Genomic DNA, 15,920 nt, shown 5'->3' on the forward strand with positions numbered 1-15,920 from the left:
GGAAGGGGTTACTCTCTCGGAGGCAGTTAGTTTTTTAATGTGAGAAGCATTTCTTTTTTGAATATTGAAAAGTACATCGAATGGATCTGAGGACATTTCATAGCTTATATCTGCCACTGCCCCTTGTGGATGTAATTCATGTTTCAATGCACTGATTACAGGGACTTACAGGACTATTCCCCTCGACAGCCAACATAATGTTAATGATCATGTGTTTCACTGATGCAGCTGGTTTGTCCGATTGAGGCCATGAGGGGAGCCGCTGACTCATTTGACCAGTTTATTGGCGAAATACACAAAACAGCTGTGTTCATAGATGAGGTTCCCAACAAAAGACCCGTTAAGCACCCTCTTTTTTCACCCTGTGCTCAAGGTGGAGGCTGCTCATCAATGCAAGTCCATTTAGTACCTTCTCAACCATGAAATGAGTCACAAAAGGTTACATATGCAAACCCACCCGGCGTCGCCTGCTGCTCGCTGGCTGTGTGCACGCTGAGGTGCACGCTAAGGTGCACGCCACTAGTCCCTTCTCCACGGATCTTGATGGACAGCAGATGCGTAGATTATACTTTTGCATGCCTTTGCCTCAGAGAAACGACTTGACGTGTTTCTAACTGAGTTATTCAAATCCTATTCAAAGCAGAGGAACACATGGCTGTGCTAAAGCCACAGTAGATTGTGTGGGACATGAAACTGCCTATAATTAGAAATCTATGGCACCACATGTTGTTCTGTGTCTAATTAGTATTAATGTTTTAGAAACCGTTTTATTTAAGAACATATTATTTACATTATTATGGTGCATTTAGAAATGTACAATTAATTAAATAATAGTTTAACGCGATTACATGTCCAGCTCGGGTCGCTCTCTGAAGGACGACTGAATCCGATCCTCCGTGTTCATTATCAATGGCACACTAGATCTACAAGGTCCGTAACGCATGTATGTCGTTGCTGTGCTGTGTGACTGCTGTCAATGAGGAGCATGCAAAGTTATTTATTCAAACAACACTGAAATAAGCATTAAAAATAAACTTTTCTTTGGTAAAGTACAGCTAAGTTGTTTGATTAAAAACCGCTGACAGCACGTTGTGTGGACCTTTCAGTTCGGATGCTCCCAGATATTGATTCCCTTATCAATAAGCAACACCATTGGACAAAGGTATTCATCCCCTCTCTTATCGATTTGTTATTGCTGTGGAAAAAAAACCTGTATTTAAGTTCTTTGTTACCAAAAGTTGAAGATTGGTGATAACTCTATAATTGGCCTTTGCACTATCCTCCTGCTGATGTCACCCATTGCCGATTAGTCCATTAGCTGTTAGCTCTGTTCCTCAAACGCTTTGTCTAGTCTCCCCTCACAGATGGATCATTTAAGATGTGGACAGAGAAAACCCAAACATTTTGCCACTTTATACGTGCATCATTATATTATGTCATAAACGCACATTATTGTTCCTTCTTGGTAACAAAAGCAGCCGAGTTCTACACACTGCATCTTTAAATGTGTTCATGATCTATTCTCACAACGGATGAAACTCATGGGATGTTTCTGTATTTACACCAGAACTCCAACTCTACATGGAGGAGAACATGTGACCTTCACGTTTAGACACACCCAGCAGCATTAGCGCTTGCTGCCGTTGACACACTGGCATTTTTTAATGAGGATTTAATAGTAGAACGTGGCCCTCGTTGATGACCTGTCTATCGAAGTGATGACACCACATGGTCTCTGCAACAATATTAAGCCCTTTGTTCCCGCTGGGTGTGAAGGAGCCGAACTGCATCAGAAATGAATGGAAGGGCCACACAATATATCCTGGGGTGATTGGCAGAGGGGAGTTTACGTCCTTGTGGTACACGTGACCCGCTTTACTGTGAACGAGCAGAACAAACGAAAAGTCCAAAAGTTCGCAGACTTCTTCAAAGTCAAATGAATGGAAGCAGAACTACATTAGGAGCCGAATGTTCATTTCCTCACCCCAGTCAGACAGATGTGAACCCAGTGCCCCATTTTCTACATCAGTCCATGTCCTCCCCCTCACGGTACATGATGGCTCCCCACTGGAGACACGCATTCTCAAAGGGGGCAGCCACAGAGGCTATTTTTACCTTTTTAATAGATCATTGGCTCCCTGTAGTAGTTAACATGAAGCGATGTCTACTAATAAACAGCCTGGATGCACAACGACACCGAGGAACGGTGTTAGGAAATTCTTTCGGATTCTGTTTGTTGTAATAGAGAATGTGTATTAATTAAACGTGAAATAGCTCAACTAGTTTAGAATGTGATCATTCAATCCATTTGATTTTGTACAGCCCAAAATCACAAATTACAAATCTGCCTCAGAGGGCTTTACAGTCTGTTCACGTGCAGAAAGCCTCCCATCGGCACAGGAACTCCCCCCAAAACATGAAACCCCCTCCATGGGGACAAGAGGGAAGAAACCTCAGTGAGACTTGGAGGAGGATGGACAGACTGATAGGATAATGTTGGTTCATGATGACGGTAATAGTGATATGATATTACTATTATTTAAAATAGTAATAATGATGATGATGATCGGCAGGAGTCAGGTCAAGGGTCCAGACAGAATCACAATCTACGGAGACCTGCGAGGGCGAAGCTGAATTAGTGAAGTGCATTAATAAGACGTGGATTATTGTAGAAGGAGACAGTGAGAGTCCTAAGAAGTCCTCCAGCAGTCTAGACCTACAGCAGCTTAACTCTGGGCTTGTCCAGGCTCACCTGAGCCAGGGAAATACGGTACCAGGTCATCAGGTGACCTGTAGCTCCTGATTAATGCACAAACAGTTGGTTCTTCAAACTCCATCAAAGATGTTGCCAGCTGTGCTATTCTCTCCTTCACATATGCATAAACAAAATAATAATAATCGAATGTTCATTTACGGGGTTCACAGAGAATTCAGCTCCTGTGGCCTGCAGGAAGTCCGTCCCTGGTGCCCTTTGACGGACACACCAACAGACCGTCAATGTTCAGGACCCATTGTTTTAGTCTGAAGGGAGCACAAGAGGAGAGACCACATTAAAATGGTTTATCCTGTCGGGGCATTCCAATGTGCAGCAGCGTGTTCCAGTGTTTGTTCGGTGGTGCCCATGAGCAGGTCACACGTGGGGAAACATGACCATTAGACTGGTGGACAAGTCTAAAGGGGGAATATTATAATCCATTCCTTGAATAAAGATATGATATTGTATACAAGAAATCATTTGTCCGCATAGTAAAGGTTGATTCTTTTGAGTGTTCTGAAGCAGGTCCGGGACTAAATGACCATTTATCTAATGTTATTGTTAGAATTTGTGCAGGATGTTCTGCTTTATATCGTGAAGGGTATCACACGTACTTGAAGGGTGCCGTGTTCTAGATGGACATGGTGAATGCCAAAGTATAATTGTGGAGTGCTAAAATACTGTAAAGATGAATGTGGTGATTTTCCACTGAGATTGCCAGTGAACCAATTGCTCAAAAGGTTGGTGTCGGTGTCTTTTTTTTTTTTTTTCTTTGACCATGAGGTCACGCAGCCTGGTATTCCGTCAGGAAGCCACTAATTCTAAATGATGAAGTTCCTCCTGACCCTTGGTCTTCCTGTGTTCTTTCCCGTAGATTGCCTTTTCAAACTGTGCCCCATGAACCGATACTCCGCACAGAAACAGTTCTGGAAGGCCGCGAAACCCGGCGGCAACAGCACCACTGACACACTCCTCCTCACTAAGCTCCACGTGAGTGTCCTCCTGGCCTTAAAACAGTGGAACAGTCTGTATGTGAAATGCATATGCAGCATCCCTCCTCTCTGCTTCTCTGTTCTCAGCATGCCGCTGACCTGGAGAAGAAGCAGAATGAGTCTGAAAACCGCAAGCTGCTGGGATCAGTCATCCAGTATGGAAATGTCATCCAGGTGCGTCCGGGAACCTGCGAGATAAGGCGCTTTGGTTACAGATCTGCAGTAACATTTCACACCAGATATGACAATGTGTGCTTATCACCACTGACTGGAGTTCAGTTGTAATCAGAGAAGAGTTTTAAATAATTGCTGCAGCACAAAGGCGTGCTATAATGTTTTAAGCTCAGACCAGCGCGCTCACCTGACACCAAGAATGGTCATGCATTCCTGCTCAGTGACACACGCACACACACACACACACACACAAGGGAGATGGTACATTCTGTGCCGTGTGGGATGTACGCTGAAAATATTGTTTCGTGTTGGTGACACACAGAGGTGCAGTTTGCATCGAAGCAGTAAGTTAATAAAGTGTATTCATATAACACTTATCACAGACAAAAGAGGACATAATAAACACAAAGTGTCAACACACCCGTAAAATACACCATCAAAGCACATTTACCTAAACCCCCATTCCAGGACCCTTCAAAAGCACAGCCACCACAGGTCCCAAGGCGGCCGTGGGATGGATAGAGAACTTTACTAATTAGTTTAGCAACATGTGACCGTAAAGGCCTCTGTAAGGGGGGCATTTTGAAAGTGTCCTATGAGCTGCAGGGAGCCAGGTTTTGTCCCCCAGACGGTTAACAGTAGACGTACAAAAAGAGATGAAGGCATGTATGACCATCTCTAATTCTGCTGCTGACGACACAGATCTCCGTTCACTAACATTTTCTTAGGTGGAAGAAATTCAGTGATCACTTTGCCTCTACAGAACAAGATCTAGATAGCTGCTTGGTTGGTCAAATAGTCCCCTTAAATTAGAGCAGAGGAGATTGGACCAATACTATGATGGTAGTGACAACTTCATCCAATGCAGTAACCAGAACCTCAGTCTTTTTGTTTTAATTTGTAAAGTTGCTGTGCTGTGCACTACATCACGCTGTAAGATGAATTTGGGCTTTTAACAAAGTCCACCACAGGCATAAACTATGCAAAGCTTACATGATTCTCTTCCGGTCGGTAATAGATTATTTTTGACAGGGTGGGAACTGTTGAAATGGGTGAACCAAAAGAGGTCATGAGAAGAATTTAAGGAGACGAGATGTCAAGTGGTAAGAAATGTAGAACGCAAACAGGGAGCCATATTTCCAGTTTGGTATAAGAGTGACATGTGACATCTGTGCTCCGACCCTCAATGCTTTCCACCCTCTGCACTGTGTTTGTGCCACTAGCTACGTTCCTCAATGCTTTTCCTGTTTTTCTGCCCCCAGTTGCTGCACTTGAAGAGCAACAAGTACCTGACGGTGAACAAGCGACTACCTGCACTGCTGGAGAAGAACGCCATGAGAGTGACTCTGGACTCGGCGGGAAACGAGGGATCCTGGTTCTACATTCAGCCCTTCTACAAGCTGCGATCCCTGGGAGACAGTGTGGGTACAGCGGCGGGGGCGCCAGTTAATTATTGTCAGTAAGGATGTATTTAAAGTGTTTTCACCGGGTCTCCAAAAACAGATGTCACGTGAAAACAGCATAAATTAACGACAGAGGACAAAGAGCACCAGGTCTGTGTCAATGTCCCAATGTGGTATGTGCTGTCCACCGTGACCTGATCAGGCTTCAGTTCCTGCTGCTGGCTAATGGAGGTTCATAGAGATAAAAAAAAATGTATTCACACTTTATTAATCGGGTAAATGTGTCATCTACATTCAAAACAACCTTACTTTTTAATTACAAGGCCAGCGAGTATGCAGGGGGCCAGTTCCAGTTTTGAGGTTGACTTGGTCAATAGGGAGAGATGCCAATTGACTGTGTCTGGATTTTGGTCCAGGTCCAAATGTGCACTTTCTTGCACTCAGTTCTAATGCACATTGATGAATGAGGTCACTGGACCGAAAGCGTGTAGCTTGCAAACAGACTTTGGATGTGTTTGAGGAGTTTTCCATAAAATGTTCACGCACAAAAGGAGACTGGTGATTAGATTCAGAAAAAACGTATTTTTATTGATACTTGTGGTTATTGAGTGATGCTCAACGATTCCCCCTTGACCCCTCGTTTCAACCCCCCCCCCCCCCCCCCCCCTGTGTTTCTGTGTTTACCGACTCCTCCCTAGTGTTCACTGACTCCTCCCTAGTGTTCACTGACTCCTCCCTAGTGTTTACTGACTCCCCCCCCCTTGTATTCCAAAGTGAAAATGTGGTGTGTTTTTGTCTGTTTGGCTCCTGCAGGTGGTGATTGGAGATAAAGTGGTTCTTAACCCTGTGAATGCGGGTCAGCCACTGCATGCCAGCACCCACCAGCTGGTTGACAACCCAGGATGCAATGAGGTCAATAGGGCACAATGGCTTTCTTTAATATAGCAAAAGGAAGCTTGAGCTTAGAAGCCATTATTCTACGAGTAATAAGTCATTCACACACTCTTTTGCCTCTCAGGTTAATTCCGTTAATTGCAACACGAGTTGGAAAGTGGTTCTGTTCATGAAATGGAGTGACAACAAGGAAACAATACTCAAAGGGGTAGGTACCCAATTGAATTCACAAGTAGTTTTATTAAATGAATCTCCAAAGCTGACATAGAACATGGTAAAAAAAAAAAAAAAAAAAACGTTTGACACACAGTTTTTAATTGAAATAAAAACGACACTAAATGAATATCCTTTAATACTTTGTGTGCGTGTTTGTCATGGCAGGGCGACGTGGTCCGCATGTTCCATGCCGAGCAGGAGAAGTTCCTCACGTGTGACGACCACAGGAAGCAGCAGCATGTTTTCCTTCGAACGACTGGTCGGCAGTCGGCCACATCGGCCACCAGCAGCAAAGCACTGTGGGAAATAGAGGTTAACAACACAACTTAAAGGCCTCCCTTTTAAAAGCACTGTGCCTTCACATAACACAATGGTGTAAAAGTTATTTGAAACAAATTTCAAACTGATATGACAACATTGTAGGAATTGGACATGCAACAGGACTGAATGTGTACATGTTTTCCATTGTTGATTGTGGACACATGACGTCCTGCTGGAGGGGTCCTCCTCTGTGTCTCACTGAGGTTTCTTCCCTCTTGTCCCCATGGAGGGGTTTTCATGTTTAAGGGAGTTGTTTCTGTGCCGATGTGAGCCTTTCTGCATGTGAACAGACTGTAAAGCCCTCTGAGGCAGATTTGTGATTATGGTCTATACAAATCAAACGTGTTAATGGCTTCTTTTCCATGTGTTTTGCTGTTTCCAGGTGGTCCACCATGACCCATGTAGGGGGGGTGCAGGCTACTGGAACAGCCTGTTCAGGTTTAAGCACTTGGCCACCGGGTGCTATTTGGCTGCTGAGATGGGTGAGGTGGGTGTCAACTTCTTTACCTTTCGTGTCTCTGTAGCCCTGCACACTTTGGTACACTGTGTTTGTAACACGGCCACGTGGTGTAAACGGCTCAATAGGCCGCCATGACTGAAATGACTGAGGCCTGAGTGTGTTTCCCAGGTGAATGCAGACTTTGAGGAGGAGAGTGCTGAGCAGCGGCCCGCGGTAAGACGTCTTCTCCTCCCCCACAGGGTGCCTAGCAACGTCACACGTATTGCCCCCACTTCTATTGATCTAACCTCCTCAATTCTGTGCTGGATCTTTGCTTTCTGCTGCAGGTGGTGGACTTTACACCCTTTAATTTCCAGGTACTGTAACTAAATCTTTTATTGTCATCAGACAACCACAAAGTCTTGAGTTTAGTAGCAGCAGATCACCACCGGGGGTCCCCGTCGTCCCTCAGCCGCTGCGTGTCTCAGTGGGAACGCCGTTAGGCGGCGGTGTTGTACAGACCCCTCGGGACCCGTCTGGGAGTCACTAGCCTGCAGTGCTGCCTGCGTGTAGCTCTACTGCAACAACTAGTAGCTTAAAGTTCAAACATGCAGCGTCCTATTGGTGATGCATAGCGTGTCTCTGTCTGTGTGTGTGTGTGTGTGTGAGAATGTAACTGCAGTTTGCATTCAGTGCTTTGCCCCCCCCCCCCCCCCCCCTCAACACACGTTTTCCCGCTCCAGCTGGATGCGGATAATGAAGCTTTGCTGGGCCGCCTGCGAGCTCCGCAGGAGAAGATCATGTACAGTTTGGTGCCAGTTCCAGACGGCATGGACATCTCCTCCATCTTTGAGCTGGACCCCACCACCCTGAGAGGAGGGGACTCCATGGTGCCCAGGTAGAAATCAGAGCACAGTGTATATTCAAACCTATTTTAATGTCTGGTTGCGCATTAGTAACCTCAATAACAGGACAAATGAATACAACCAGACATAACTTTTAAACCTATTTAACATATTACCTACACAAAAATAAGTAAATGAACTAATGCCCAAGATCTCTCTCTCTCACTCACTCACTCACTCACTCACTCACTCACTCACTCAGCGGGTTAAATGATGGACAACAATAAACAGATGCTTAGTGCTGATCTAGAATTTAAGGTCCCAAATATGGTAGGCTTCATTATTCAGTGGTAAAAGAAATATTGCTAACACTGATTGAAGTTGATAGAGTTACCGACGTGGAACGCTGTGAGCGAGCTGGTAAACATGGAACTTTCCCTTGGCATGAAACGGCAAATAATCAAACCAATGCTGTTGTATCTATTTTATTCATGCAATATAAAGTCAGTGCACCAGACGCCGCTGCTTTTAACAACTGTTCAAATATATATTCAAATATAGAATATTGGTTGACAGCCCTTCTGTGTTCCCACGGACCAAAGAGAAGGTCGTCAGGGTTGGGAGCGGGCGACATTTACGTTTTTAATTCCGATGTCACAGTGGGAGAATCTAAGAATACAAACATGATACCACTCCCCTTTACTCCTACAACAGAATACATGAAGATCAATTTGTAAACTGTCTCTGTACTCTGTGTTTCTCCAACGATTACAACTTCCAGGGGAGAGTGCTGCTGCGAGCTCACACGCTCATATTCACATATTCATGTCACTGTGGAACTGTGTGCGTGGAAAAATAACACAACTTTTACATTTTTTTTTTTAATTCCCCCCTTTTTCGGCGGAGGGGAAGTCATTTCAGGGCCGGGGGGGGGAAAACACTGTGTTGCTGTTTAACACAAAGTGATACTTGGTATCACGTACAAAGTCACAGAAGCTCTCAAGGGGAACCGGGTCTCTGTCCTTTTAGTGGAAAGAGTAGCATCAGGGATGTTGGAACATATGGGAGGGAAGTGGCAGTAATGACAAATATGTCAACACCACGTTAGACCACAGTGATGTCAGGACTACAACAAATCAGAGTGGCAATAGTACCCGTTTGACTGGTTGAGGCTGAAGGGGAATTCTGAGCTTTACTAGGAAAGGCAGTGACTGAGGTGATGTGAGGTTGTTTGTGGCTACGGACCAGGACACTTTCTTTTTGTTATGCATGTTGTGTTCTCTCTTTCTTCTGGGTATCTTTAAAGTTGACATGCAAATAAGTGATCTTCTTTGTTTGGTTGAATCACAACACTTACTTAAGTTTATGGCTATATTCTTGGCTCCTATGCAGACTTTGCCTTGTGTACAGTCAGATTAGTATAGCTCCTTTTTTTTCTGTGTGACCTGTTAACGTACAAAGTAACCTTTTTGGATGTTATGATACCAGCCCTGAGGACGAGGAAAGTCCCCATCAGGGCACGCTACAGGAAAGCGTTGTCATGACGCAGCCCGTTGTTGTGTGTCTGAGCTGAAACCACACAGTAGGCGTTGTGTGAACACACCATTAGGCAGATACATATTGAATCGGACATTGACTTTTTACTCCCAGGTTGGTATTGAAACGAGTCCTACTGGATTCACAACAACAAAATATTGTTTAAAATATTTCACAATGCTCCAACAAACCCCAGTCAGTAACTTTTTTACATTCTTGTTGACATGAACACTTGCGACCGCTCATTGGGTAACAGCGGAGGCTCTCCACCTCGCGTCAAAGCCTCATTGGGTCTCATTTGTGTCACATTGTGTCACATTGTGTCACATTGGGTCTCATTGTGTCAAATTGTGTCACATTGTCAGGTGCGTGTCTGCCTTCAGCCGAGGGGCCAATCAAACTGTAAGCCTGTCGGCTTCAGTGGGCTGTCACGTGACGTCTGCCAAGTACACGGCTACTGTCTGCTCCGTGACCTGAAGGGATAACAATCTCCAGACACACACACACACTCGTGCAGCTGGTATGAAAGACATGTCTGGCTGCGGCTTGATTACGTCTCCAGGTTTAGTGCTTAATGGAGGGGAGATGATACTGAACATGTTAATAGTGGCTGATCCGTAAAGCCACACTTCACCGAAGCTGCCTTCGTAAGCAGCCTCTCCCCAACCTTTGAGATCCTTGCTACTCAACTTGTCTAATGCAAAGTGCAATGACTGGTGTCTTGGTGATGTGAAGATGGTGGCGGAGTGTTGGATTGTTTAGAAACGATCTGCGTCATTTCTGGGTTAATAGTGTGAAAAATACAGCAACTCCAGTCTGTTGCCTGAGACCACAGGGCTCATCGTGTGATTCTAGTCCCCCTCCTCCTGCTGCGAAAGTTCACTGAGACGCAGACAAATCTTTGGGAAGGAATGCTTCAGACATCTACAGATCCACGTGCAAACTTGGTCTGCATGATCAGCTCCAGGTGAGATCATACCTGGTCCCACCTGGAGGGCGGCACAGTAGATTCTGCCTCCTCTCGAGATAAAAAGGTCCTATATGATCTTATGCAGGAAGATAATTGGGTAGGACCTAATACCTTTTCCCTTCCGTTCCCTGATGTTCCCCTGAAACCATATGGAGGCCCACCTCCCACTTTGTAACCCTCTCCTAACACTGCCGTTTCCCATGAAATTTGATGCTGAAATTACAGCAAGATAGACTTGTTTATTTAACTTGTCTGCATTTGACCATTTCAAGAGGAAAGCTCTTTTGTGTGTCTAAAATGTAAAGGGTTCCTCTGAAGAATGAATGTCCTCTGTAATGTAATGAAGGTCTTTGGCACGGTGCCCTCAAGAAAAACATTATTGACCCTACAAGGGAAGTTTGCTCATTTGACCTCCTTCAAACCGTCTTGTGATTCGCATCGCTCAAACACGAGTGTAAATAGTGCTAAAACAGAGAAACTGGTGTCCTTCTTGTCTACCTTTGTCCTGGCTATTCAGAGGTATTCAGGGCTGTTGGTGTGGAAATGATCAAATATGCAAGTGCTCAATTAATCCTGTGCCCTTCAAACATCTCTGTCCCTGTGGTGTAGGAGCTCCTACGTGAGGCTGAGACACTTGTGCACCAACACGTGGGTTCACAGCACCAACAACCCCATCGACAAAGAGGAGGAGAAGCCTGTTATGTTGCGGGTGAGTAGCTCACGCTGAGGTGAAGACGGGGTCTCCTAATCAGCAATCTAAAATCAGCTGAATTTTCCAGATTGGAACATCGGCAGTGAAAGAGGACAAGGAAGCTTTTGCCATCGTTCCAGTACCACCAGCAGAAGTCAGGGATTTAGACTTTGCCAACGATGCGAGTAAAGTGCTGGCGTCCATCGCTGGAAAGCTTGAAAGAGGCACCATTACGCAAAATGAAAGGAGGTACTGTAGAGTCACCATGTGTGTGCCCCTTCATCCCATTGGAAAGGACAACTTTTACTTTTTTGTTTCTTTTGTACGGCTCATCAGGTTTGTGACGAAGCTCCTGGAGGATCTAGTTTTCTTTGTGGTGGACATCCCCAACAGTGGGCAGGATGTTTTGGAGATCATGGTTAACAAACCCAACCGAGAAAGACAGAAACTCATGCGAGAGCAGAATATCCTGAAGCAGGTAGGCCTTCAAGCCCACGGACTCTAACTGACCTGAAGAGTGTATGCTTTAACCACATTTTGGGCTATTTCCATTTCAGATTTTCAAACTCCTCCAAGCGCCCTTCACAGACAGCGGCGACGGTCCCATGCTGCGCCTGGAGGAGCTCGGAGACCAGCGCCACGCTCCCTTCAGGCACATTTGCAGGCTGTGTTACAGGGTGTTGCGGCATTCCCAGCAGGATTACAGGAAGAACCAGGTAGGTGGACTCCACGCCGACCCCCTCACCCTGCGGCCGTATCTTGGCAGTAATCGCCCCCTCTTTCCTTGTGCCCGCAGGAATACATCGCTAAACAGTTCCGCTTCATGCAGAAGCAGATCGGATATGATGTGCTGGCAGAGGACACGATAACGGCTCTGCTGCACAACAACCGCAAGCTGCTGGAGAAACACATCACTGCTGCTGAGATAGACACATTCGTGACCCTCGTGAGGAAGAACCGCGAGCCGAGGTGAGGCCCACAGGGGCCCACAGGGGCCCACAGGTGTTTGTGGAATGTAAATCTATGTAAATGTGTTCGGAGGTGTATGAGGGGAGCTTCTTATGCAGGACCTTGGCACAGCGAGTCATTTGCTGCTGTGTGCATGTGATTTCTGAATTGGGCCGATCCCCAGGTTTGGACGGGGGACGGGAGGGTGGGGGGGGGCAGGCAAAGTAATTCTTGTACTTCCTAATACACATCTGAATTGACCATACACAGAAGCCCATTTGTTAATACCTTAAAATAATCACAGAATAAATCCTTTGAGGAGGTTTCGTGTTATATTCCGAGAAGGTCATCGTTATGACTTATGGTTTTATCCATCGAGTGAGGAAGAACCTTATTATTACGTATGGGCTTCCATACGTAATAATAAGAATAATGTAATAATCCACCTCACTGTATTCTGCGCCAAGGTTTCTGGACTACCTGTCGGATCTCTGCGTGTCCATGCAGAAGTCCATCCCTGTGACACAGGAGCTCATCTGCAACTCTGTGCTGGACCCCATCAATGCTGACATCCTCATCGAAACCAAGTCAGCCTCTTGTTTGTCTTGATTCTTTTACTAATCTGAAATGTGCTTTGAGAAACAACTCTCATGCCTCTCACCAGATTGGTCCTGTCGAGATTTGAAATTGAGACGACTACTAACGAAGAGGGTCCAGTAGAGCCGGAGGACGAAGAGGAGGTGTGGCTCTTCTGGAAAGACAATTCTAAAGAGATCCGGAGCAAGAGCGTCAGGGAGTTGGCTCAGGATGCAAAGGAGGGCCAGAAGGAGGACCAGGAGGTGGTCAGCTACTACAGGTGAGATGTAAATAGCCATGAACACAAGAAGACCTATCCGTATATTTCCTTTTAAACGCATATGAAAAGAGAAGGACGATGCTAACGATTCCAAACTGGCTTAATACTTGCCTCACAGGTGCCAGCTGAACCTCTTTGCCCGGATGTGTCTGGATCGTCAGTACCTGGCCATCAACAAGATCTCTGGTCAGCTGGATGTGGATCTGATCCTGCGCTGCATGTCGGATGAGGACCTCCCCTTCGACTTGCGGGCGTCCTTCTGTCGCCTGATGCTGCACATGCATGTGGACCGTGACCCTCAGGAGCAGGTCACGCCTGTCAAATATGCCCGTCTTTGGTCTGAGATTCCTTCTAAGATCGCCATCGATGAGTAAGTTCATCCCATGCACAGACTTTTAATCGACTCTCGCTCCCCTGGCTCATTTTTGCTCTTCTTAAGCAGCTATGACAACGATGGAACCACCAGAGATGAGATCAAAGAGCGGTTCTGCCTCACCATGGATTTTGTGGAGAACTACTTGAGAGAAGTGGTGTCACAGAACATTCCCTTCACTGACAGGGAGAAAAACAAGCTTACCTTTGAGGTCCTGCCTCTTTGTGGATGCTGAAGTCTCATTGGTTTAACTCAAGTGTGACTCATGCTTCTACGCTTTCTTGTCCATAGGTAGTGAACCTGGCAAGGAACCTCATATACTTTGGTTTCTACAACTTTAGCGACCTGCTTCGACTGACCAAGATCTTGCTGAACATTTTGGACTGTGTCCATGTCAACACCATTTATCCAATCAACAAGATCGAGAAGGGAGAGGTAAACATAGGTAAACACGTAGCTCCCCTTGGGCTTCATTTGAATCAATAAGCAGTGTTTGATGTTGTATCACCACAGAAAGAGTCGATATTGCCTTTGGTAAATGACGGCGCTGCAGGTTCTCTTTCTAGTTATTCATCTTCTCATTTTCACATACAGTAATTAAAGGGATAGCGGAGCATGTGAGGTACTTACCCGTCATTGGTCTTCTACCTTTATGGCATGACTACCGCATCTATAAGTAATCGTACTTAATGCTTTTGTAAGCCAGGAGAGGTTTTATTTTAAAATATCTTTAATATATGAAAGTGACTTTTAGAACCATCTCAGATATTCGTCATCTGTTGAATTGAGTATTTTCTACTTCACTGTTGATTCTCTTGCGCCTCTCGTATCCAAACTAAAGACAAGTGAGACCGCCCAAATATTCCTAGTGTGTGTGTGGATGTGAATGCCATCGTGGCTCTGCTTCTGCAATGCAGCTGGCAGTAATGTGATGAGGTCCATCCACGGCGTCGGCGAGTTGATGACCCAGGTGGTGCTGCGGGGAGGCGGCCTGTTGCCCACCACGCCGACGCACCAGCCAGAGGGAGACGTGGCTAAAGCCCAGATTGAACCGGAGCGAGAAGACATCATGGTCATGGACACCAAGCTCAAAGTCATAGAGATTCTGCAGGTGGGACAAACTGGTTCTTTTTACTTTGTTTGTTTAGTTTGTGTCCTTTTACTTACAAGGACACAAACTCAGATGAACAAGAAAAAAGGGCAATTTCATTAAGTTATAGATAGGAGTACAATTTAAGTGCTACAATATGTTAGGGTTCTTCTTCCCTGTCAGCCAACACTTTTTAGTTTTTATTTGCATCATGACTTCTTGTTTTGTTCATGTACATCTTCCTTCAGTTCATTTTGAACGTGAGGCTCGACTACAGGATCTCCTGCCTGCTTTGTATTTTCAAGCGAGAGTTTGATGAGAACAACGCACAAGCAGATTCCAGTCAGAATGGAACCAATAACGTCGCGGGTCAGATGCCAGGTACGATGCTCGATCTCTCTCTATTCCTTTGTTGAGAGACATGTATTTGATATGTTCCTTATGTAACAAATTAATTGCATTGCTATTCACCCTTTCATTTCATACAAATGTTGGACTGTATTTATTTGAAGAAATTGACTCTTTGATGGTTTTATATCAATAATCGTAGGAAATCTTGACTTTGAGAACATTGAGGAGCAGGCAGAGGGGATTTTTGGAGGAAGGTAATCTACAGCCTGCTAGTCTTTCCTGAGCTTTAACATAAAGCAAGATGAAGGTGGTGTAATATCTTCTCCAATGACTCTGTAGTGAGGAGAACACTCCGCTGGACCTGGATGACCACGGGGGTCGTACCTTCCTGAGGGTCCTGCTGCACCTGACCATGCACGATTACCCTCCTCTCGTGTCTGGAGCGCTTCACCTGCTCTTCAGACACTTCAGCCAGAGGCAGGAGGTCCTCATGGCCTTCAAACAAGTAGGCCTCACCACTCTCTCTTTAATATCGGACACTGCACACCTCCTGGATTCGCAATATTACGCCGATAGTTGATAAATGTTGGGATTTTCGAGATGAACTTAAAGATGATGCGATTCTCCACCTCAACCCTCTTTGCCTTGATTTAGGTCCAGCTGCTGGTGACCAGTCAGGACGTGGACAACTACAAGCAGATCAAGTCCGATTTGGACCAGCTGCGTTCCATTGTAGAGAAGTCTGAACTGTGGGTTTATAAGAGACAAGGGGAAGATGGGATGGACGGAGAAGGGCCTTCAGAGTCTGAAAACAAAAACAAGGCACGACGCCACTTTGTGCAACGCCTCAATTACACAATGTGTTTGTTCCACTATAAAAGGTTAAAGACACATTCTCCATATTGCTTGTTTAACAGGGTGACTCGCCTGGTTCAGACAAGAAGAAGTCAGAAAGCACCAGCAGTTATAACTACAGGGTTGTGAAAGAGGTGGGACAATTAGTGGAAGACACCATCTTGTATTCACGTGTTTGTTGCCTGCAGTTGAGAGCGTCCTGCTGTGTGTG

The 15,920-nt window shown here is 45.5% G+C and overlaps 1 protein-coding gene across 8 annotated transcripts in view; it reads left to right on the plus strand.

Moving 5' to 3' along the window:
* itpr1b (inositol 1,4,5-trisphosphate receptor, type 1b) overlaps positions 1-15,920 on the plus strand; it is a 57,077-nt gene that overhangs the window by 5,331 nt on the left and 35,826 nt on the right. For all 8 annotated transcript variants that reach the window (XM_037489890.2, XM_062563830.1, XM_037489894.2 and 5 more), the window contains exons 4-29: positions 3,630-3,745; positions 3,835-3,921; positions 5,184-5,342; positions 6,138-6,236; positions 6,343-6,426; positions 6,600-6,746; positions 7,138-7,242; positions 7,384-7,428; positions 7,542-7,571; positions 7,938-8,092; positions 11,155-11,254; positions 11,325-11,485; positions 11,573-11,714; positions 11,794-11,952; positions 12,033-12,205; positions 12,652-12,771; positions 12,849-13,040; positions 13,159-13,410; positions 13,483-13,624; positions 13,705-13,858; positions 14,331-14,524; positions 14,752-14,884; positions 15,054-15,108; positions 15,194-15,359; positions 15,509-15,676; positions 15,772-15,843. In XM_037489890.2, the coding sequence (XP_037345787.2) occupies positions 3,630-3,745; positions 3,835-3,921; positions 5,184-5,342; positions 6,138-6,236; positions 6,343-6,426; positions 6,600-6,746; positions 7,138-7,242; positions 7,384-7,428; positions 7,542-7,571; positions 7,938-8,092; positions 11,155-11,254; positions 11,325-11,485; positions 11,573-11,714; positions 11,794-11,952; positions 12,033-12,205; positions 12,652-12,771; positions 12,849-13,040; positions 13,159-13,410; positions 13,483-13,624; positions 13,705-13,858; positions 14,331-14,524; positions 14,752-14,884; positions 15,054-15,108; positions 15,194-15,359; positions 15,509-15,676; positions 15,772-15,843 (3,410 nt within the window). The remainder of the gene's footprint in view (positions 1-3,629; positions 3,746-3,834; positions 3,922-5,183; positions 5,343-6,137; positions 6,237-6,342; positions 6,427-6,599; positions 6,747-7,137; positions 7,243-7,383; positions 7,429-7,541; positions 7,572-7,937; positions 8,093-11,154; positions 11,255-11,324; positions 11,486-11,572; positions 11,715-11,793; positions 11,953-12,032; positions 12,206-12,651; positions 12,772-12,848; positions 13,041-13,158; positions 13,411-13,482; positions 13,625-13,704; positions 13,859-14,330; positions 14,525-14,751; positions 14,885-15,053; positions 15,109-15,193; positions 15,360-15,508; positions 15,677-15,771; positions 15,844-15,920) is intronic.

The sequence above is a fragment of the Pungitius pungitius genome, chromosome 8, assembly GCF_949316345.1.
Source record: "Pungitius pungitius chromosome 8, fPunPun2.1, whole genome shotgun sequence".
Lineage (NCBI taxonomy): Eukaryota > Metazoa > Chordata > Actinopteri > Perciformes > Gasterosteidae > Pungitius > Pungitius pungitius.